We start from the raw sequence: 23,486 nt of genomic DNA on the forward strand, positions 1-23,486 counted from the left end.
CTCACAATTTACTTTTTTATTGCCATAATATTACATATGAATGGACAAACAAGTATCACAAAACATTAGAGTAAAATAAATCCTTCAACGTGAAACACTGAGGCCAAGATAAACCAGTATAACAACTGACCTCAAAGATAATAAAAATAATACAGGTAAGAGACAACAATGTAAAAGAGACATTTATGAAGATATTATAACCCCAATTTAAGATCAGGATGCTATGAAATAAGGATATTCGATGAAAAAGAAAGTGCTCTTACAAATATATATGAGATTATCTTTCTATCTCTACATATATAATGACTATGAAAGAATAGAGGAAAATGGCAACTTCGGGGTGCCTTTCAGGGATGATTATCAGTCTTTTACTTTTTTTCTTTATACTTTCATAGTTTCTAAAGTTTCTTTAATGAGCACATACTGCTTTGATAATAAGAAACAACTACATATGATATGTAATGTTTTGTATATATATAAATATGTTTATAAATATTCATATATTTATATATATAAATAAATTTAGCATACACTGCTTCCGGTTTCCTGCAGGAAACAGAAGTGTATTACATAAACAACTTATTGTCTAAACTCTATAGCCAATATGTATTAAAAATAAACTAAAATTAATACCTAAATGTATTAAATTACTAAATGTATTAATACTAAATGTATTAATGCTTTTATGTTGTCGGAAACTTTTAGCAAAATTGGTGAGGAATCCCAGTAACATATGAATAATTTATGTGTGAGTGATGGTCTTTTCATATATATATATTCATGTGTGTGTGTGTGTGTGTGTGTGTGTGTGTGTGTGTGTGTGTGTGTATGTATACATGTAGTGAAGAGTTCACTTTTTTATAATTATAATACACATCAAATCTCTAGGACTGATATGCTCAATGAAGTAAATTTAAAAAAAAAAACACTTACTTTGGAGGAAGTGTCACAATATTCCCCGGTTGGGAAAGGGAGAAGTCACCAGCATCTCTTCCAATAATTGTAGCTTTATACTCTAAGTTTTTTGAGCTTGAATTTTTCAGCAGAATCTATGTTGCAGAACAAGAGAGTATAAATAAAATCATGAATTTTAAAAATATACAACTTAACATTTCTCATGTTTATCAAAGAGAGCTACACATTTTAATCATAAAAATATTGGTTCCTAATGTACACAAATTGAAGAAAAACAGACTTTGTATTTGAAGACAGCACATATGTAGTTTAGCAGAAGTGATGTGGGAGAAGAAGCTTTCAAACAAGGAAATGACAGACGTAAAAACACCTGATAAACAAAGATTTGAAGTCCAAAGTTAGCAACTTGGATTTTATTCTTATTGAAAAGGAAAATCTTTGGAGAATTTTAAATATAGAACTTAAATAATCCAATTTGCAAAAAAGATACGCTGGCTGCTCAGAAAGTTATAAGGAATGTAGGTTTAAAATCAGAGGTCCAGGTTGGAAATGATGGTTGCCTCATCTAGAAGCAATAGTATAGCTAGGGTTTGGCTGTCCCTTCCTTCTTGATGCTAAGATATGCATAGTATTAGAGAATGAGTTATTTCCTTTTTAGAGAGTATTCCATTAAAAATGTGAGTATATAAGTGTTTATGTAGAATATAGTGGGAATTCAAAAACACACACACACACACAACTTAGAAAGACGCAAGGTTATCATGGAAAGTACCGACCCAAAGGAAGGAGAAGACCTAGGAGAAATGGATGATTGGCCAAATTAGAGTAAAGAAGAGGTGAGTGCACTTAGGCATTCCAGGAAGTATAGTCACAGATATATGAAGAGTTAATAATCAGCACTACATGTGATTACAGCAAATTGTAAGGAATATGGTAAAGATCTGGTAAAATATTAAATTATTTGGTAAAATATTTCAATGAAAACCTTGGTGACTACCAGGACAAGTATGTTGTTGTCGAAGAGTTTTGACATTCAGTTTTCCCAAGGATTTGGGGGTCTCATGTTGTTCACCTACTTAGAGATATCAGTTATAATGAAGACAAGACTACTACAGTATGTTATTTTTATTATATATATATATATATATATATATATATATATATATATATGTAAGGACGTATGTATGCACCTAAAGAATTAATTAATTGACCATGTGATTTTTAAGTCCCAGAGAGCTAATTTTCATTTTCTGGAAGGAAATGTTGAAAATAATGGTAGAGTCACTGTGCACTAGTATTGGTTTATCATCCTGGAACTTGCATAACCAGCCCTAAAATCTTAAGGAAACCATTTATTCTCATTATGTCATGTCATATATGTATGACACAAAGGCACTGTGCTCACCTATGGTCAGATTATTCCACCCAACTCTAGCATTTCATGTAGGGGTGGTGAGTAGTAGGTAGACAGAGAGAAGGGAAAGCTGTTCAAGAGAAGGAAAGATAGCTGTGGAGCCGCAATTACCATTTTGCAGTGACAGTCATTCTTTAATGTGGTTCTGTGGTTTTGTTTCAAACCAAGGGGAAAAAAATAGTTCAACGGTTTCAAAACATGTCTCAGAAAATCAGAACATGCTACATATTTTCAGTGATCACTATGTGGTTTAATGGTTCCAGTATTCTATGTTTTTGTTATTGTCATATAGCTACAGAAGTACTTTTTCAATTATAATAGTCATTTATGGCATTGAATGCATAGGGGCAAACTTTGTCTAAGATTCTCAGCAACTTCCAAATGAGTGATTTTTGTCAAATAAAATTTAAAATCAAACCTTGCTGTAATGGATGTTTCATTTTGTATTTACATTTAAATTTTATTTTTTCCTTCAAAAGATGTATCTTACATTTGAGAAAAATAGAAGCTGTTCTGTATATGTCATCTATAATCTTAAGTTATGAACAATATTTCTAGTAAAAAGTTAAATGCGGAAAAAAATTTGTTTCCATTTTTATACGCTGTAATTGGATTTTTAATATCACAATTAAAAATTATGTTTAAATATGAGCTTGTGTTATTAACTACTTTTTAAAAATAACAGTTAAATGGCATAAAGAAATATAAACGTGCAGACAGAATTAGAGAATTGGTAATAAAACCTAGCTACAATAAATCACTGCTTAATCTAATTCAGACTCCTCCTAATCTTCTGCAGGCTTAAGCAAAACATTTCTAACACTTTGGAAATTTTATGTTGAAGTCAGAAGTCCTCTCCAACATAACTACAGCTCTAGGTTAGTCAGTACCCAAGGCCCTTGAATATTACAGTAGTTAGGGAATTATTATAATAAATACTTTGGGAAAAAAACTTTAAAGAGTTTATATCTCTTTCTGACACAAAAAAAAGGGAAAAGAAAAATATTAAATAACAGGGATCATATCTCAGAATTTGCTAAAAAATAAATCAAAAGGAGTGACTTTTCTTTCTCTAAATTGAGCCCTTTATGCTTTGACACAAGAACCTGAGCTTTTCCTGATTTTTAACTGACTTCTTACCAACCATCACTCCTATTGTCACAGAGGATACATAGTTATTTTTTTCAAAGAGGATACAATTATAAATCAACATCACCAGGACATATATGCTGAAGATCAAATATGGACAAGTTTTGCATCGGAAGTATAAAATTAATTCCCACTCATAAATATGAAGAGGAATATATAAAATGGCCTGAGGAAAAGAAATAAACATCATTTCACCAAAACAGTAAAATAACTTTTGTACAGAATAAGGTTCTATCAGCCCATAGTATCCTGAGAAAGAAGCAAGGAGACCACCTGTAAACCTGGTTGAAGAGCTTATGAAAACTAGAAGAAACAATCTTAGATAAATATAAGCAATTTAAAATTGTATGATACAAAATATTTCACAAGTGTTCATATGAAACAAAGTGTTTGAGAAACAAATCGAGGTCAATGATCCCTGATATTTATCTAAGACAACACTTGCAAAATACGGACACATTTAAATATATTTGTTATGGTCACAGGACCTAACATTTCATTTTCAATTTTTTTCTGAAAATTAAAAAATTCACTATTACACATTTAGCAGCTCCACCATATATAAAATCCTTTAGCAAAAATTAGGTGGCCCTGGTTGGAAGTGCTTCAATTATTACTTCCCTTTCCATATCCTCATTTGGACAAAATCCATCTGGACACGTAAACCGCTTTAAAAGGAAAGCTAAGCACATTCAGATCACAACTTTTCACTTATGGTGTCTGTCTTCTAGTGAATGAAATGGATTTCAAGTTTCCTGAAAGGATTTCCCCTTCAAAGTGCATAACTTTCATTTTTTACCTCCCCAAACTCCAATCTTCAAATGAATGAAAGACTCTTCATTTCATTGTAAGTGGTGATTATTGTTAAGCAAAAAGTGTCTCTTTCACTCCGCTATATGTTTGGTTAGAAGGAGCAACATTTGCTAAGGCTTATTGTATCATACTGATACTTCTGTTAACTTTGATTTGTGAAAGAAACATTAAACCCCCACCCCTTAAGTGTTTAACTCCATGTATACTTTGGCCATAAATATATCCTTACCTGCCTTGTTACAGTGTCATGTAGAGTACATTGAAAGGTCACCGTCTCCTTGGGGAGATATGTAGGGAGTCTTTCATACATGTAGACACAAAGCATGAGCATCAAGATTGGATTAGGGTCACAGATGTCAGAGGCCTAATTTAAAAGAAGAGAAATATAAATTAGAAGATATACAGATAAAATATATAACTAGAGCTAAAAGCATAGTACAATTGTTAAAATATTTTAAAATTTTTAAAAATGTTACTGATTGACAATGATACTGAAATATTGACACAGCAAACAAAATATTGCTGTGAATCTGAAGAGCTTGACCTAAGTGTTAAAAGATGAACGAGATGTGTTCTAAGTATAGCAATTACCCAAGAGCCTCAAAGACTCCATAAAAGCCAGTCTGAGGTCAGAAGAATGCCATGCACTAGAAGTACTGACTAATGTGACTGAGACACTATCCTTGAGATAAAGTATCATAGAATGTAGTAAAAGAAAACTTTAGAAGTAGACAAAATACTTAGGTAAAAGATGGCAAAAGATTTTCAAGCAAAAGTCCAAGAGAGAAAGTAGCACATGAGATGACCTTGAAGGCTACTTGGATTTTAAACAGGTAGTGTTTGGTGTAAGGAAAAGAGTGTATCCTATCAGAAAGACAGAAAATTATAGGGCAAGACAATAGGGAAGTATAGTGTTTGTCTGGAAAGAAGTACAATTTGAAACACACATAAGGAAAGAAGATTCAGGTAGTGAGAGAAAAGACAAAGGAGTGCCAGGGCCACGTCGTGGAGGGCATGGATGCCAGGGTGAGAGAAATAACACAAGAGCAACAATTTAAGTAGATCTAGCAGAGGGTGGTTGGGGGAGTACTTTTCCCAGAACAGACAAATTATAATAAGGCAAAAAATGTAGTTATACTGATAGACAAGATACATTAGTGATAGTTGTTGGAACAGATTTAAAATCCAGACTACAGAGGAATAACCGTAGAGACAATCAACATAGCCAGAATGTACACTGAAGCTAAAAAGTACAGTCAAGAGCAGAAGGAAGGATTCTTTCTACTGATTTATATAGCGCCTAGAACAAGGTGGCGGTAGTGGGGGAGAATTATTCATAGCAAAAGAGGATTGGGGTTGGTCTGAGGTGAGGATTCGAAGGTGTATAAAACACCACTGATAAAGAAGCAACTCTGTCATTGTCAGTGTACAGAGAGCTCTCTATACTTCCACAAAATGAAGATCTACTATGACTTAAAGGCACACATTCAAGTTAGCAACTAAAAATGATCTGGGCTTGGCCTGGGAATGTAAATAGTGTGAGAGTGAAGGATATCCAATATGTTACGCAGCAGTCTCCCATTATCTGCAGTTTCACCTTCCACGGTTTCAGTTACCCATGGTCGACTGCAATCTGAAAATATTAAAAGGAAAATTCCAGAAATAATTCATACATTTTGAATCGTGCATTGTTCTCAGTAGTGTGATGAAATGTCCCTCCATCCTGTCCAGGATGTGAATAATCCCTTTGTCCAGCGTCTCCATGCTGTATACACCTAACCCACCTGTCAGTCACTTAGTAGCCATGTCAGTTACCAGATCAACTGCCACAGTACTGCAGTGCTAGTGTTCAAGCCACCCTTATTTTACTTAATGCCCAAAGCGCAAGAGTAGTTATGTTGGCAATTCCAATATTCCAAAGAGAAACTGTAAAGTGCTTCCTTTAATGAAAAGGTAAAAGTTTTCAACTTTACAAGGAAAGAAATAAAAATTGTATGCTGAGGTTGCTAAGATCTACTCTAAAAATAAATCCTCTAATTTGTGAAATTGTTACGAGGATAAAGAAATTCATACTAGTTTGCTGAGAGAGACCACATTCACATAACTTTTATTATAGTATATTATTATAATTGTTCTATTTTATTATTATTTATTGTTAGTCTCTTACTGTGCCTAATTTATCAATTAAACTTTATTGTAAGTATATATGTATAGGAAAAAACATAGTATATAATACATATATGGTATATAGAGGGTTCAGGCTTCTGCCGTTTCCGGCATCCACTACAGGTCTCCTGCAGATGTGGAGTAACTACTATATGTAGAACTAAAACACTGAAATTTGGCAGCAGTTACCAGAGAATAATGATAGCCAATTTGATCATTTACTAGTCCACACTTCCAAAAACATTATTTTCCTTCTTTGGAAGAAGAGAAGGGTTTATTCTTTCATGTTTTGTCAATAAGCATTTTGGCTTACCAATAAGGGTACCTGGGGAGGGGACTGTTAATAAAAAATCAGGGGGCTGGCTAGCCTCAGCTAGGTAGAAAGATGTTATCGAGGGTGGTTTGAGGAAAACTAAGAAATATACCAAACCAAAATTCCAAGGTTTCTCATCAATATTCTGTGGTCCCACATTTCTTCAATAAAGACAATGGTAGTCAACAGATGTAGGAAAATTATTTAAGATAAGAATAAACTAAAAAATGAAATATACAGTATAGAGTTTAATTCTCACAAAGTGACGAATATGGCCCTCCTGGGCCTTGTGTGATGGGCCACCCTATGGATGTGAGCCAAATAGGGCTGTCTACGGTGATGGGAAATGAGTTTGCTGGGCAAAGGGGAACACTGGTGGCAGAATGCTCTGGGTTCAAGTCTGAGGTCAATAAAAGTCTCTTGAACACTGTTTAGAGACTAAAACATAAGATATGGATAGCAATATAAAAATTATTCTAAAAGATCATCTTCGAAGATCATGTAATAGGGTAAAAAATGTAGTAATTGAAAATGAAAAATTATGTTTATTTAAATGGAAAATATATTTAATAACTAAGTCACTAAACTTAAAAACTAGAGAAAAGAGCATTCTTACTTTTTCTTTATGACAAATATCAATGAAAATAATCTAAATTATACTTTACTGTAAATTACACAATTACACTTTAGACAATCCTAGGTTTAAAATGCAAAATGTTAAAATAAGTTAAGTATCCTTAAAACAAGATTTTCATGTGAAATATCTTTCAAAGACATAATCATTACTTTCTCTATATAGGTCTAACCAAGAAGAATTTCAATTATATTGGTCTATTTTTACCCCTGATGACAGTATTTCCTACTGGACTAACAAAAGACAGGGAATTAAACAAACAAAAATTCATGATAGAGAAAGATGCTGGAGTAGAAATCTTGTCAACTAAATTCAAGTCCTGCTACTACAGAGTGCTATGATCTTGACAAAATCAACTGGTTTCCCTAAAACTCAGTTTCCTTCTCAGTAACAAGAAGAGTTGAGATAATATGGAGCTTCATTCACTTAATTTAATTCATTTAATTTGCTATGAATTCAAGATATCACCAGCTTTCAAACTAGACACCAATCATAACTAGCAGTACCCACTGACATAATATAATCCCACAGAGAACCTTCCCAAAAGCAATTTTCTCCTTTCTTCTTTACTAAGAATCTCAATTTGAGGGGTATCCCACTGCCTTTATCAAACTGGTTTAGCTATAATTATGAGATGTAATTCTGGTCAATGATATACAAAGGGAAATATGCTATGGGACCATTGGGAAAAGTTTAACTTATGGAAAAAGACAAGCCCAAGAAAAGATGCTACTCAACCAGCCCCAAACATAGATATATAATGAAGGTGTTACATGAGAATTTCAGTAGGAATTTTGTACTTATCAGTGCACATGCCCAAAACAAAGCCAGTAGGTTGAGAAAGGCTGAGGAAAATGAATCCCTGAAAACTTTGTTGAAAAACTGAATAACTGTCTCTATACTCTTCTACCTGACTTCATCTTATGTAAGATTTTGAATTTATTTTTAAACCACTTTTACTCGAGAATTGTTAAGGTTGAAACATCCTAGTTGCTAAAAACAAAATTTTAAAAATAAATAAATAAATAAATAAATAATAAATGTTAGATTATCTATTTAGATCCCATCACTATCCAGTGAATTTTATGTAGTGCAATCTCTATAAATGTTTATTATATTTATTTTTGTATCCAACTCTCTGAACAAGGAAATGAAAATACATTCTGTGCTGAGTCCAAACAATTGCCACAATATTTTTGCTTTAAATAAAAACTATGTTATGAAAAGGAGAATATGTAATAACTTAGTTCCCAAAATCCCACAATAAGACATAACACTTTCACAGAAACTTATCCAGCTGATTCAACAGCTACAAAGGACATAAAAAATAAGAAACATAAACATTAATAAATTCACTGCTGAATTTCACAGTATTCAACTATGGACCAGTACTAAGCATCACCATTATTCACTATAGCTAAGTTAATTGAAGATCAATTTATTTATCTATCTATCTATCTATCTATCTATCTATTTATTTGCTTACTTACTTATTTACTTATTTACTTACTTACTTACTTATTATTTTTTGAAGGGTGATATTTTTAAACTTTGTTATTTAATGTGATTGGTAAATCCAGGCTGATTAAAAGTTAGGGAACTGGAACTGGCTGGGAAAAGCTTGGTAATTTCTGCTAAGTGAATCATCAATTTCTCCATTCATCAAATCATGGATATCTCTGCATTTTTATGTAGTAGATACATTTTAAAATATTTTTGGCTATACAGTAAAATTAACATTTGAGTCAACATATCTGAGAAAATCAAAAAGCAAAGGAAAAAATCATAATGTATGATGAATTAAATTTTCCAAAGATATTTTGTTTCTTGTGAATCCTCAGCAAATTCTCAGGAGCCACCTTAAACACCAAGTGTCTCATGCAACTTTTCCTGGTTTCCTTATTAGAATGATGTCTTTCCCCTTTGAGTCTCACAGTACATTGTTTGTGTGTCTACTGTGTCATTCACTGTCTGCTTCACATCAGCTTTTTCATTTACTGGTCACTCTTTGTCAGCAACATTTTTGAAAGTATAAGTGTGCTTTAACCATATCTTTACCCCTTGCAGGGTCTATCCAGTGTCTTTCATGAAGGAGCTTTGATAATTTGCCCAATTGATGGAAATTAAAATATTTTTTATTTTTCCAAACCAAAATCTTTTATTAGACTTTGTCTCTGAAACTCTCTTATTAAAAAAATAAATAAAAAATTAAAACTCTCTGACTCAAATTCTTGATTACAGTTTCTCTTTACAACTCTACTAATATAAAAGAATGTAAACATTAAACCTGGTACAAAGTGACTTTAACATACAAGTGACTTTAAAACAAGGAGAAAGCAAACTTTTACAAAATACTATTTTTTTAGTAGGTATTTATATCGATCCTCTTTATATCAAGCCACATCTGGGCACTAGCATTGTCAATCCCTCTGCATCATGGAATTGTAATGGACCTTCTCCTCTGCCCCTCTGTGGCAAACCTCACCACATCTCCTATATCAGCACATTATTCTAAGTCCTCATTAAAGCTATTTGAATAAATACTTTCCTCCTTGACCAACTGAAACTGCATTTTGATTGGTCTGCGTTCTCTGTCTCCAGACTCTCTCCTATCAGTCCATCCTAAACATCGTTGTAAAAGTAAATGCCTTTATTCCCATAATCCCTACATGGTAAACTCCTGACTTTTTATGCTGATCTAAGAGCCCAATATATGCGTATGTCATTTTTCTAATCTTAAATTTCAACTGAGGCAACCTAGTCACACATTTTCCTTCATGTATGTCATTTGTTCACATTTGTTAAAAAAGAGATGACTGACCCAAAATAGAGTCACTTGTACTAGGCTCCTGTTACCAAATTGAGACTTAATACTAACCTAATTGCAGTTTTAGCCTCTCCCAGGAATGGAACATTAACCAGTCAGTCTGGAATTTCCTGATAAGCACTAGTGAGGTAATCTGCCTGATAGAACACTGCCATCTCCCAAAGAAATGTGACCTTGCCTGAAACAATACACTCTTTGCTAGTCACTTCCTTGTCCTGCCTCCCTTTATCTATAAAAACCTTTCATTTTGTACAGCTCCATGCATCTCCTTTCTAGTTACTAGATGGGATGCTGCCTGATTCATGAATCTTTTAATAAAGCCAATTAGATCTTTATATTTACTCTGCTGAATTTTTTTTAGCACATTCTGCATTCTGTTTATGCCATATCCTCAGAGTAAACACCTTCCTCTCTTACTACTACCAATCCAAATCCAATTCACCATTCAGGAACCCAAATAAGTCCTGCCTCCTCCACAAAGTCTTTGGTGTATCAGTCTAGATCACACTGATCTCTTCCTTTATCTGAATTCTGTACTTTATTTTTTGCACATGTTGACAATTAAATGAGTAGAATATTATTTATCATTTAACACACATATATCTAGATAATTCAATGAGTTTTTATATTCTTTAAAGTCAGGAATTACTTACTATTTCATTATTCTAAAGTAATACAGGGGTCAAAAATGTTAAGCATACAATATATTTTTGATTATTGCTATTGAAGACTTAATGTAAAAAGCTAGATGGAATTATAACTTAGAGGTCCACGCGTCATAAAAATGTATTTTACCACTGTGATCGCTACATAAATACTTATCTTAAAACCAAAGTGAAATATTTTCTTTTTTGCTACTAAATTAGAAAACGATAATATGATATCTATAGTCAAACAACTCTGCTCCTTTAATTCATTCTTAGAGCTCAGTAAGGTTAATAAAGCAATAAAACTGGACCTATCACTAGAACTTTCTTATTATGTATAGTTGGATATACATAATTATATACATTTAAAAACAGCCAATAGAATTCTATGAAGTAATATTTCATTTCTACATTTTAACAATCTCCTGTGAAAAGACTTTCAATTTAGACTTAAACTTTGTGAAGAAAGGAATATTATGAAGGAGTCAACTAAAATTTTTCCAAAGAAGACATACTAATGGCCCACAGATATATGAAAAGATGCTCGACATCACTTATCATGAGGGAAATATAAAACAAAACCACAATGAGATATTACCTCACACTGTTAGAATAGCATTTATCAAAAAAGACAAGAAATAACAAGTGTTGAAAAGGATACGGACAAATGAGGACCTTTATACACTGTTAGTAGGAATGTAAATTGATAGAGCTGTTATGGAAAACAGCATGAGGTTCCTCAAAAAATTAAAATCAGAACTACCATGTGGTCAAGCAATCCTATTTCTGGGTATATCTCCAGAGGTAATGAAATCAGTCTCACAAAGGTATCTGCATTCCCATATTCAACTGCAGCATTATTCACAATAGTGAAGATATGGAAACAACCTAAGTGTCTCTGGACAGATGAATGGATAAAGAAAATGTGGTATACAGCTACAATAGAATATTATTTAGTCATAACAAAGAAGTAAATACTGCCATTTGTGAAAACATGGATGAACCTAGAGGACATTATGTTAAATGAAATAAGCCAGACACAGAAAGACAAGTATTGTATGATTTCAATTATATGTGGAATCTAAAAAGGCAAACTCATAGAATCAGTGAGAAGAACAGTATCTGCCAGGGGGTGGGGATGGGGGAAATGGGGAGATGTTTGTCAGAGGGTACAAACTTTCAGTTATAGGATGAGTAAGTTCTGTGTCATGTAAAGCATAGTCAGTATATTTAATAGTGGATTGTATACTTGAAATTTGCTATGAAAATAGATCTTAAGTTTTCGCACCACACACAAAATAATGGTAACTATATGAGGTGATGGATATGTTAATTAACTTGATTGTGGTAATCATTTCACATTGTGTACGTGTATACATTACATTATGACACTATACCTAAAAAAAATCACATTATACAAACTAAATATAAACAATTTTTGCTTGTCAATCATACCTAATTAAGCTAGGAAATAAATAAGAAAAGAAGTCATAAAATATTTATAGAATGTGTGATATAAAGGCACCCACCTGTATGCCCATGTTAAAGCCAATTTCACGAAGAACATTCACAATAATCAGGCAATTGTGAAAATACTGTTCAGGACTTTTTGGTTTTGTGTACATATGTACAAAATGAGACTCAATCTGGAAAAAAACAACAATCAAACCCTTCAGTAATAGAATAAAAACGGCTAATTTTTAACTGTTCTCCGTAGTTCAGTAAAGAATTGTTTAAATATTAACATTTATCAGTAGTAGTTTACTGCAATTAAAATACAAGAATAAGCAAAGGGAATGCTAGGCATGCAGATTGATGGGTTACATAAAATCAAAACACTTAAAAGAATCAGTCCGCTGAAAATACTGTGAATTTTAATTACTAAGTTCTTTCAAATAACAGAAAACTATTCTGCATAAAAAATAATTCTTACCAAAAATGGGCAATAGGCTCCCAACTGTGTGGCAAAAACAAGGCCATCTAAAAGGTCTTTGTCAAAATTTACTATCCATCTCTCAGAGGGAATAGTACCTGTTTCAAAAAAAGAGAGAGTAATTATAAAAATAGTTTTACTTTTCTAAAAAGATACCTTATGGGAATTTGAGCAATGGTCAAAGAAACATTTGTCTTTGTTTGGAAAAGAAAAATCATAATATTTTGGAAATAAAAACAAAATTTAAACCTCAGAAGATTAATACCAGAAAATATATTTGTAAGGTTTTATAAGCAATTGTAACCCTTCTCCTTTATTTCTATTGGAATAACTTTGAAGAGTATATTACCATGTAGTAATGGAAGAAAAATGCAGGATTTCAAAATTACTCATTCTGTTGAGTACCTTGGAGTTTAAATGTTTGATCATGATCAATATGGTTAAGGAGATTCATAAGGCATAGTGTTACTTGTAACACTAAAGTTTTAATGCCAGCTTCACTATTTGTTGCAGAAATTCCTCCACACATGGGGTAAGAATGTGGAAGGGGTTGGAGATTTATGGCTTAAAGAAACCAGAACTGATCTATAAAAGATAACATCAGATGGAGGAGTAATAAAAGGAATTCTCAGTTATGGAAATGACTACTACGTTGAGACTAAAACAAAAAGTGAAAGCATCTGGATATTTAATAAATATCTGAAAGACTATCCTATATTAGAGAGGGACATAGGGTGTTATAAACATTGGAAATCATTGCAATGTTAAATGAGACATTTCTTTTTTTAAAACAATTCCAAAAGGACCTAGATTCTTAATGGTTTGAGATGATCTCTTGTCTGAAAACAAGGGGAAAAAACTGATGGTCTTTATAAACCCCAATTCTCATGTTTTGTGAAGAAAATATGACTGGATATGTTCATGACATGTATATTAATTTCACAAACCAGGATTGCTTTACATCTAGAAATGGAAGACTTAGTTTTCTCTGGAATGTTTTGGATATTTCAGAGAAATGGTGCCTGGTGCTTTTTCATCTGAGATGCTATGACATCGAACATTTCTATAAGATTTCTACAGCATATTATTACAAAATCGATAGAGCAAACAAAGATCACTAGAAATTTTCAATTAATACATAACAAACAACATCCTGTACTATAGTTTTCAAACTATTTTTTCCTGATAGAAACTTCTAAATAACTGTACATTTTATATAAAATGTGATACAATCAAAGTAATGATTTTAAAATGCACATTATTAGTTGGTTGAATAATTATAACCTAAATGTGCTCCTCTTAATGTATTTTTACCACTCATGGCTTTTGATAAAAGGGTCTCTTTTTTGCAGCCAATATTCATTTTTCTATGAACTAGAAGCAGTTCTAAATTTAATCCTAAAAAGGCAATTTACTAGCCTTTTAAGTTGATAGTGAATCAGTCAGTCAGCAGTGGATATAGCCGTGTCCTCTAAATATCCCATCCTTATCTTGTACAAACATTAGAGAAGGGATAGATATTCCCCTGAAGGAGTTTAACATCTTGTGGAGGGAAGATCACACCCACGACATGAAAACACCTAATGAAAAATCTTATTAGAAGCTAATGAATAGATAACAATATAGCAAAAACTAAGAGTTATACTGTTACTATCAAGTTCACCAACTGCAATCCAGCATCACAAGATTCATTATTATCTATCCCTTTCCCTTATTCTAACTTCTTTCTTCAATAATTAAAAACTTGGCTCTCATTATCTACAATATATTTACTTGTTTGTTCAACCTCAGTATACATATACTCTCAGAATAGTAAATCCATACCCCTGTAAGAAAGTAACGTGTGTTTAGTTCTTTTTGTCTTTAGTTCTACAATATGCAATTATGATACTTTTTTCAAAAGCTAATAAGTCAGCCCCTTTCTTCTCCACTACATTCAGTGAGATCAAACATTTGGAATGCAGGGCTACTGCTGTTCAAACATGGTCATTTGTCACATTCATTTGTCATAGTCGGCATTCCATCCTGGATTAGTTCCATGTCTAACATTCTTTGTGCAGTGTCTATGATATTGAGAGACAGACTGTTATGTATTTACTACCACATTTCCATACAGAAAAGTTTCATCACTCCCAAAATTCCCATGTGCATTTTAGATATTTTCATAGATATTTACCAATATCTATGAAAAAATATGATAGGATATTCATTGAAGTTACATCGAATCTATAGATCAATTTGATATCTTAACAATATTTAGGCTTATAACCACATGTGCATGGTATACTTCACTGTTTATTTAGTTCTCTTTAATTTTTTATCAGTGTTTTATAGTGTTCAGCACATATATCCTGCACATATTTTGTTAGTTTTATGCTTAAGCATTTTGTTCTTTGGTGCTATGGTACATTATATACTTTTGATATTTCAAATTCCAATTGTTTACTTCTATTATATAGAAACAGAATTTATTTTTGTATACTGATTATATATCCTACAACCTTGATAAACGCATACTAGGAGAATGAGTTCAAGGAGAATTTTTGGAGATTCTTCGAGATTTTCTATTTAACTATCATGTCGAATTTCGGCCCCTTTCCCAGGGGTAGAGGTGGTGGGTTTTTTTAAGTTTCTTTTGACAGCTGCAATGAGTTTTCAGCAGGGCCCTAAGGATGACAGTATGCATTGTCCTTCTCCCCAAAGATTAAAGCTTTAGTTCTATAGGGAATATGAGATTCTGCACAAATTGCTTGCCTCTTGCCCAGGTCTGCACTATAAGGGGCATATTCTCCAGACTCATTCCAGTCATTTCTGTGAACAATCAATGAGATTTGTGGAGTAAAAACCTGCAAGAAGACAGACTCCTCCTATAACTGTGACCCCCTGTGACTTCATGCTCTTTCACTAGTGTATGCTTGGCTACTACCAATTCACCTACTATCCTATCTCAACTCTCATCAGTGTCTATCTGTCTCTACCACAAGTAGACGATGGCTGTCATCCCATTTCTTCATGTAAGCACATACTCCTTCTTGGATTCAGGGCCACTTTGTTGGCCTACAGCCTCAACTTCCTAGTGGAGCTTTTAAAAACTGAGAATTTACTGTTGGTATGGCTTCTGCTGTTGTAACAACAATGCTCATTCCACTCTTCTACCTCCCTGAATGGTAACCAAGTAGTATGTACTTTTATTCAACCCATCACAACTGTGGAACTGCTTTTAAATTACTTGTCAAACAGCACGTGGCATGGGCTACTGCTGTTCAAACATGGCTCTCAGTGTGAATAGGATGGCAACAATTCTCCAAGACAATATTGGGAAGAGGTAAAGACCAAACTCCAAAGCTCTTCTCTAATCTCTGATTCTAGGTCTGTATCTTACCATTCATAGACAAGGCTGCTGCCAAGTAAGAACCCCACCACAGTTTTTATTCCAGCCTTAAATAAGTCAAGGATTTTCTCTGCTTTAATATTAGTTCCTCTGATCTAGGCTATTCTCTCTTCTATGCTCCTAAGATTTTGCTACCCAAAGTGTGCTATGTGAATCATTAGCACCTTCATCAACTGGAAATTTGTTAGAAATGCAGAATTTCAGGCCCTGTTCAACACCTACTGCAACATAAAAACAATTTAACAAAATCTCCAAGTGATTTCTACTTGTATTACTGTCTGAGAAGTATGGGTCTAGGGTTGCTTTTAGAGAGAGAACCAGTAGTCTCAGTTAGTCTTCATTTGTCAGGAAACCAGAAAATTCAAGTGATGTTTCACAGATTTTTAAAAATTTTAATTTGGAAGTTATATTTTTATCTGTTTTTATATTATATCACTTACAATAGAAAAATAAAAATATTATTAAAATGTTGGTCCTAAATAGTATTATGAATTAAGAAATATGGCTATTCTTAAACATAAAACAATCATTTCATGCATTGAAGGAATATGAGCATTCCCTTATTTTTATAAATATCATAATTGCTATATAAATTATATTTAGGTGATTATAACAGTACGTTTTTATAGCAGCTTTACTGATATATAATTCATAAACTAATTTCACCCAATTAAATTGTCTAATCCATTGTTATTTATTATTTCCACAGAGTTTTACAATGATTATCACTATCTAATCTTAGAAAGTTTTTATCAATGCATAAAGAAACCCAGATCATTAACTATCACTCTCCATTTCCCTCTTCTCTCATTCCCTGTAAAAAAAAAACTAAGCTACTTTCTGTAGTAAAGATTTGCCTATTCTGGTCATGTCACAGAAATGAACTCATAAAATACGTGCCCTTTTGTGTTTTGGCTTCTTTCACTTAGTGTAATGTTTTCAAAGTTAAAGGCTGTAGCATGTATCAGTGCTTCATTTCTTTTCATGGCTGAATAATATTCTACTTTATAAATATACCACATTTTGTTTATCCATTTATCAGTTTATGGGCATTTGGATTGTTTTTACTTTTTGGTCATTATAAATAATGCTGCTTATGAACATTTATTTAGAAGTTTTTATGTGAACATATGTTCTGAATTATCTTGAGCATAAACCAATAAGTGGATTTAGTGGAACATATCGTTTTTTAATCTATTTTCAATTTTGAGAAATCGTTAAACTGTATTCCAAAGTATCTGCAATATTTTTCAATCTCTCTAGCAATACATGAGGTTCTAATTTCTATAAATCCTTGCCAATCTTGTTAGTCTGCCCTCCTTTCTTTTTCTTTTTTAAAATTTTAGTCATATCCAAGTTGGTGTCAAGTGGAATTGTTGTGATTTTGTTTCGCATTTCCCTAATGACTAATTAGATAGAACATTTTTTTTTTATGGCCATTTGCTTATCTTCCAATTTTTAGAAATATCTGTTCAAATCCTTTGCCCATTTTTTAATTGGGTTATTTGTTTCCTTATTGTTGAGTTGTATTTTTTATATATTCTTGGTACAAGTCTCTTTGCTAAATATGTGATTTTGATGTTGCTATGTCCTTTGAAATGTGCATTTCCTCTTCTTATTCTATTAATATAATGTATAACACTGATTGGTATTTATGTTAAACCAATCTTGCATTTGTAAGATAAATTGCATTTGGTAATTATGTTTAATCCTTTTTAAACATTGCTGGATTCTCTTTGCTATTATTTTTTGAATAATTATGTGCATTTATTCATAATAGATAATATATTACATTTTTAATTATTTCAAAGCACTTCATAAATGCAATACAATATATGCTTTAATGCAGAAATTATCTTGCTCCTAAAGGTAGTCTAATTATGAAGATATGTGAACTCTAAATAAGTATAAGATCAGCTACATACACTAATTATAAGATCAGCCACATGAGATTAAAATAATGTATGCAATACTTGGTAGAACTTCCATATAAATACAACATTAAATAGTAAAGAAAGTAAAAATAAAAAAAATATCTTCTGTACTAAGGTGATAATTACTATGGAGAAAAATTGATTAATAAAATAAGAAGATATAAGAAAACAATATCCAAAGTAAAAAAAAAAAGGAAATAATTATAGCAGTTATATATAAAAGAACAGATACAATGGATAATATGCCAATATATATTTAAAATTCAGATAATCTTCATTAATTTCATAAAATGTGTTACAAAATCTCACTCAGAAAATAGAAAATAAAGAATTTATTTATTTAAAATCTTCCCACAAAAGAAATAATAGGTTCAGATAGTTTTACCAGTAAATGCTTATAAAACTTGGGAAACGAGCAAATTCACTCTTATAAAAAGGCCTTCAAAGTCTACAAAAGAGAGAATGTTCTCCAAGTCATTGCTGAGGTTTGCATAAAATTAAAACAAAACAACTAAAAAGTACGGAAAATAGTTACAAAGTATCACTCATGTAAACTGAAGCAAAAAATTAAAATTTAGTAAACTAATTTTAGCAAGGTATTAAAAAAAGATTAGCTATCATGGCAAAATTGAATTTGTGCAAAGACTGTAAGGTTACTTTACATTTAAAAATCATTTCCTTACCATATTAAGATATATGTGGAGATTATATATATATATATATATATAATTAAATAGTATTCATTATAAAAATTCCTAGAAAACTAAGGAGAGGATATAAATTCCAGAACATAATGAATATAACCTGCAAAATAACCCTATAATAAATATCAAATTTAATGATGAAATGTTGAATGTACTCTGTTTAGGATTAAGTATGAAAAAGATCGTGTATAATACATGATTATCTATATAAATTGAAGGTTAGGAAGAGCATTTTCATGTCTCAGTTTCAACCAATATCTTAAGCTTCAAATGGAGTACAAAAAATACCTAATATGCAAAATTTACCAAGGAAATGTTTTAGACCAGGTTTCACATTAAATATCTCACCCACTTTGAGAATATATAAAATGTTTAAAGCCAAACAAAGCAGTTCAATTATAAGGGAGGAGTTACCAGGCTGACCTCAATTTTTCAAAGCTATTTTAAAGGCACAACACGATGGAGTACTGACCACAGAGTTCAGGGTAAACTAAAAGATGACTCCCAAATTTGATTCTCACCTAAGATGCCATTCGAATATAAATAAAATAGAGAACACAGAGACTAGAGTCCCTTGAAATGATAACTAGAAAAACTAACTAAATAAATAAATAAAAATAATAAAATCTAGCCATTTAATAGCTAAATCAAAAATAATTAAAAATGGAAAATGCAGGTAAAACGACACAGAGTTGAACACAGCTGAACAGTGACAGAATAGAATGTGAGTGTTTTAAATATAGACAATTGGCATAATAAACCTAACAAATGATGACACAGAGGCAGGAAAGTGAGAGGAAATAATTTCCTCATCTGTCATATCAATGACTATCAATGCTGTGTAAAATCAAAACAGGTAGCAACAAAACAAAACCAAGAAAACCTCAGAACTCATGTTATTCATAAATTTCTTCTTTTAAATTTGAAACATATTTTAAGAAATATTATTTCTTATGGTGGACAAATATTTATCTTGTATAGTATCTCTGCACTATTTAATCTTATTCCCTGTTTTTATATTCACATGCATTGTTTTTTTTTTTTTTTTTTTTTTTACCAGTTCAATGCTTATTAGTTTATTAGTTATTGAAAACTTATTAGTTTAGGTCATCAAACTGTCTAGGATACCCAAAGGTGAGCAAGAATGAAACTAAGAAGTTAGTTTGCATTGTCTTCTCTCCTTTTTGATATTTTCTGCTGCATGGGTATCCCATGTCCACAAGGCCTATTATCTTCTGGTTATCCTCAGGTCCTAGTTTAAACTTCATTTGATTGCATTAGAGTTTTTAACTGTCACACTGTGTATCAGAACCACCTAAAGAGCTTTTAAAAGCTGCACATGTAGAGGCAACACTCCAGAAATTCCATTTCGATTGGTCTGGAGGGCATCAGTATTTTTTTTTTTAATTCCCCAGGTGATTCCAATGGGCATCCAGATTTGAAAAAAAACATCATTGTGGATGAAAAAGGAAATAAGACATCTCTCTGGATATCAGAAAAGAATTTGCAAGAATGACACCAATCTAACTTAAAGAAGAATTAACGTTTTGAAGGAACAGCATTGCATAACTGTACTTAACATGAGCCTTGGAATCAAACTGCTCAAATTCAAATCCCAGCCACACACTTTCCTAGGAAAATAAATTAACCTCTTTGCTTTAGATTTTCTGCTAATAATAGTAATAACAGCTATCTGATCATGTTGCTTGTTTTGAGGATTAATAAACAAATATATGTAAAATTCTTAGTCCTTTAATTGGCGTACCACAAATGTTGGCTATTATTGTAAGTAATCATCATTTTGGCAAATGTCCAATTAGAATTGCAGTCTACTATATTGAACAGAAGATAATAACTGAATCTGTTTTTCATTTTGTCCTATTCTTGACATGCTTTTCTTCCATAAGGCTGAAAATCCCTTACTACTTATAGTCTTGAGTCTCAATCCCTTCAAAGAACTGAATAACATTTGTGGGTCTTTTATGAGTACTTTGAAAAAAAGCTAAATATTTGAAAAATTCATATGGGATGCTTAATGTCTGGGACTGTTCGAAGGTCACTATGTTATAGTCCAAATTATAAAATTTTAGATAGTACATTGAAAAGATAACAGCTTTCCAAAACTGAATTGTCTACACAATATCTCTGAGCAGTGTGGAATATGATGGTTGGCTAACTGCCTCATTCCTTAATTTCTTGTTTACAGTGATATCATAAGCACTGATACTTCTCAGACCATTAGAAATGGTGATAGTTTGTCCTGATAGGGCTAAGAACAGAAAAGAAAAATATGGAAAATCACTAGAGTGGAAATGCTGATAAAATGGTTGATGAATTAATGTATATTTATATATGTTCTTGTTCTGTATTTTTTAAATGCTAAATTATGTGTATATGTGTACACATATGTATATATGCATACATAGACACATATACACATAATGATTCTATTTCTCAACTATTTTTCCAGTTCATTGGGCAACTAAGGGTTCCAACCATGAAGATAATAGTGTTTTAGTTAATTAACGTGAAGATGAGATTAAAAAAAAAAATCTCACCTGACACTGAAGAAACTCATTTCTAAGGCCCATGCAGCTGACTTTCTTCTTTCTACTAGAATGTAACTGACATGCTACAAGGGATTTGGGCTCTTTTGTTCTCTGCTGCATCTCTAATTCCTAGAACAGTCCTGGGCATATAAACTGGTGCTTAATAAATATTTGTTAAACAAATGGTATTTTTAGTGGCTTCTGTTCTTGTTAGAATTTTTAAAAATCAATTGTCATTCTAAACTCAGATAAAGATTATCTTATTTTTTCAAGTTATTTTACAGTCTTTTTAATATCTAGTACCCTTTCATACAATTAGTATTCATTTTTGGTACATGGTACATAGTATAGAGTTAACTTTATTTTAAAAAGTATCAGTTAATTGACCTAGCACTATTTACCGAATGAATTGATAGTTATTATGAACTTTGAAATGTTACATTCATCACACTAAATTCTGAATTCCCTGTTATGTTCAATGCAATTGTAAATATTCTTATAATTCTTTTAATTATTTAATATTTACTTTTTTCTTTGTAATACATATTCTTTAACTTTTTCTCAAAATTATTTTTTTTCAAATTTTATTATTATAATATCAACCCTGGAAACCTAGCAAGTGAAGAAAGCATTTAAGTTTAGAAAAACATGGTGGGTGGACAGGGGTAAGAGGATCTTGTATTATCACATATTAAAATATAATAAAAAGAAAAAGCTAAAGAAAAACATTACAAACTGAAAATACTGAATGTGCAACATGATTAGTCATTAAGGAAAAGTAATTCACATCCAGGTAAAATACTTCACACACACCTAATGACCACATTCAAAAAGATAGACAGTCACAGTGCTGGTGAGGATGTATAGAAATGGGAACCTTCATACCTTGATAGTAGGAAAGTGAAATGGCACAGCCACTTTAGAAAACTATTTTGAAATATCTCAAAATGTTGAGCATGCAGTTATCATATGATCCAGAGATTCCACTCTTATGTAGTACTCAAGTAAAATGAAAATGTATGTCTATAAAAATTTTTACGAATGTTCATAGCAGCATTATTTATAATAGCCGAAGAGTAGAAACAACCCAACTATCCATCAAATGTTAAGTAGATAAACAAAATGTGGTATAGCCACACAATGAAATATTATTTGTCAATGTATGAACCTTGAATACATGGGAAAATGTCTCAAGGATATTATATGATTTCATTTACCTCCAAAAAAGGCAAACCCATAAAGATACAATGTCGATTAGTGTTTTCCTGGTGCTGGGGGAGTGAGAAGGAACTGCAAAAAAGTATACCCTATATCCATTCGGGGATGATGAAAATGTACTAAAATTAGATTGTGATGATGGTTGCACAATTCTATCAACATGCTGAAAACCATTAAATGATATACTTTAAATGAATGAATTTTATGGTATTGGAATTATATCTCAATAAACTACTAAAAATATACATGCCATATAACTTAGCAATTCCACTTCTAGGTTTTTACCTCAGAGAAATGAAAACATATGTCTATAAAAGATTTGCATATAAATGTTCACAGAAGTGTTATTCTTAATACCCACAAAATGGAAACAACAGAAATGTCTATCATTAAGAAAAAAGAAATGATAGATATATATAATAAATTCAAAGGCATTCATCAAAGTCAATGAATTCAAGACCAACAACTCTTCTCTCCCAAAATAGAAAAAAAAAAAGTTTTCCGTCTGTGTACTTTATCAACTCTTTTATATTTATAAAAAAACCTGACACCAACTTCATGGTTCTTGACCTTTAAACTCCAGTCAATACTAAGTCAATACTGACTCAACACTGAGTCAGATAAGCCAATGCCCAGTTACATGTTTACATGTTTACATTCTCTATTGCCACATAGAAGAAAGAGTTAAGCTATAGAAATAACCGAAGTGGGATTGATAGATGACTGGGTAAAGACGATGTGGTACATATATACAATGGAATATTACACAGGAATATTACTCATCCATAAGAAAAGATGAAATATTGTCATTTGGGACAACATGGATGGATCTTGAGATTATCAAGCTAAGCGAAATAAGTCAGACAGAAAAAGTTGAGA

At 31.8% G+C, this 23,486-nt stretch overlaps 1 protein-coding gene across 1 annotated transcript in view; it reads right to left on the reverse strand.

Annotated features, from left to right (window-relative positions):
• Positions 1-23,486, reverse strand: part of CFAP47 (cilia and flagella associated protein 47) — a gene marked incomplete at its 3' end in the record, with an annotated part of 348,750 nt that overhangs the window by 156,949 nt on the left and 168,315 nt on the right. The window contains exons 30-33 of the mRNA XM_039855224.1: positions 12,812-12,909; positions 12,408-12,524; positions 4,521-4,655; positions 934-1,049 (exon numbers count right to left, since the gene is read on the reverse strand). Of these exons, the coding sequence (XP_039711158.1) occupies positions 934-1,049; positions 4,521-4,655; positions 12,408-12,524; positions 12,812-12,909 (466 nt within the window). The remainder of the gene's footprint in view (positions 1-933; positions 1,050-4,520; positions 4,656-12,407; positions 12,525-12,811; positions 12,910-23,486) is intronic.

The sequence above is a fragment of the Pteropus medius genome, unplaced genomic scaffold (genome assembly GCF_902729225.1).
Source record: "Pteropus medius unplaced genomic scaffold, Ma_sr-lr_union100, whole genome shotgun sequence".
Lineage (NCBI taxonomy): Eukaryota > Metazoa > Chordata > Mammalia > Chiroptera > Pteropodidae > Pteropus > Pteropus medius.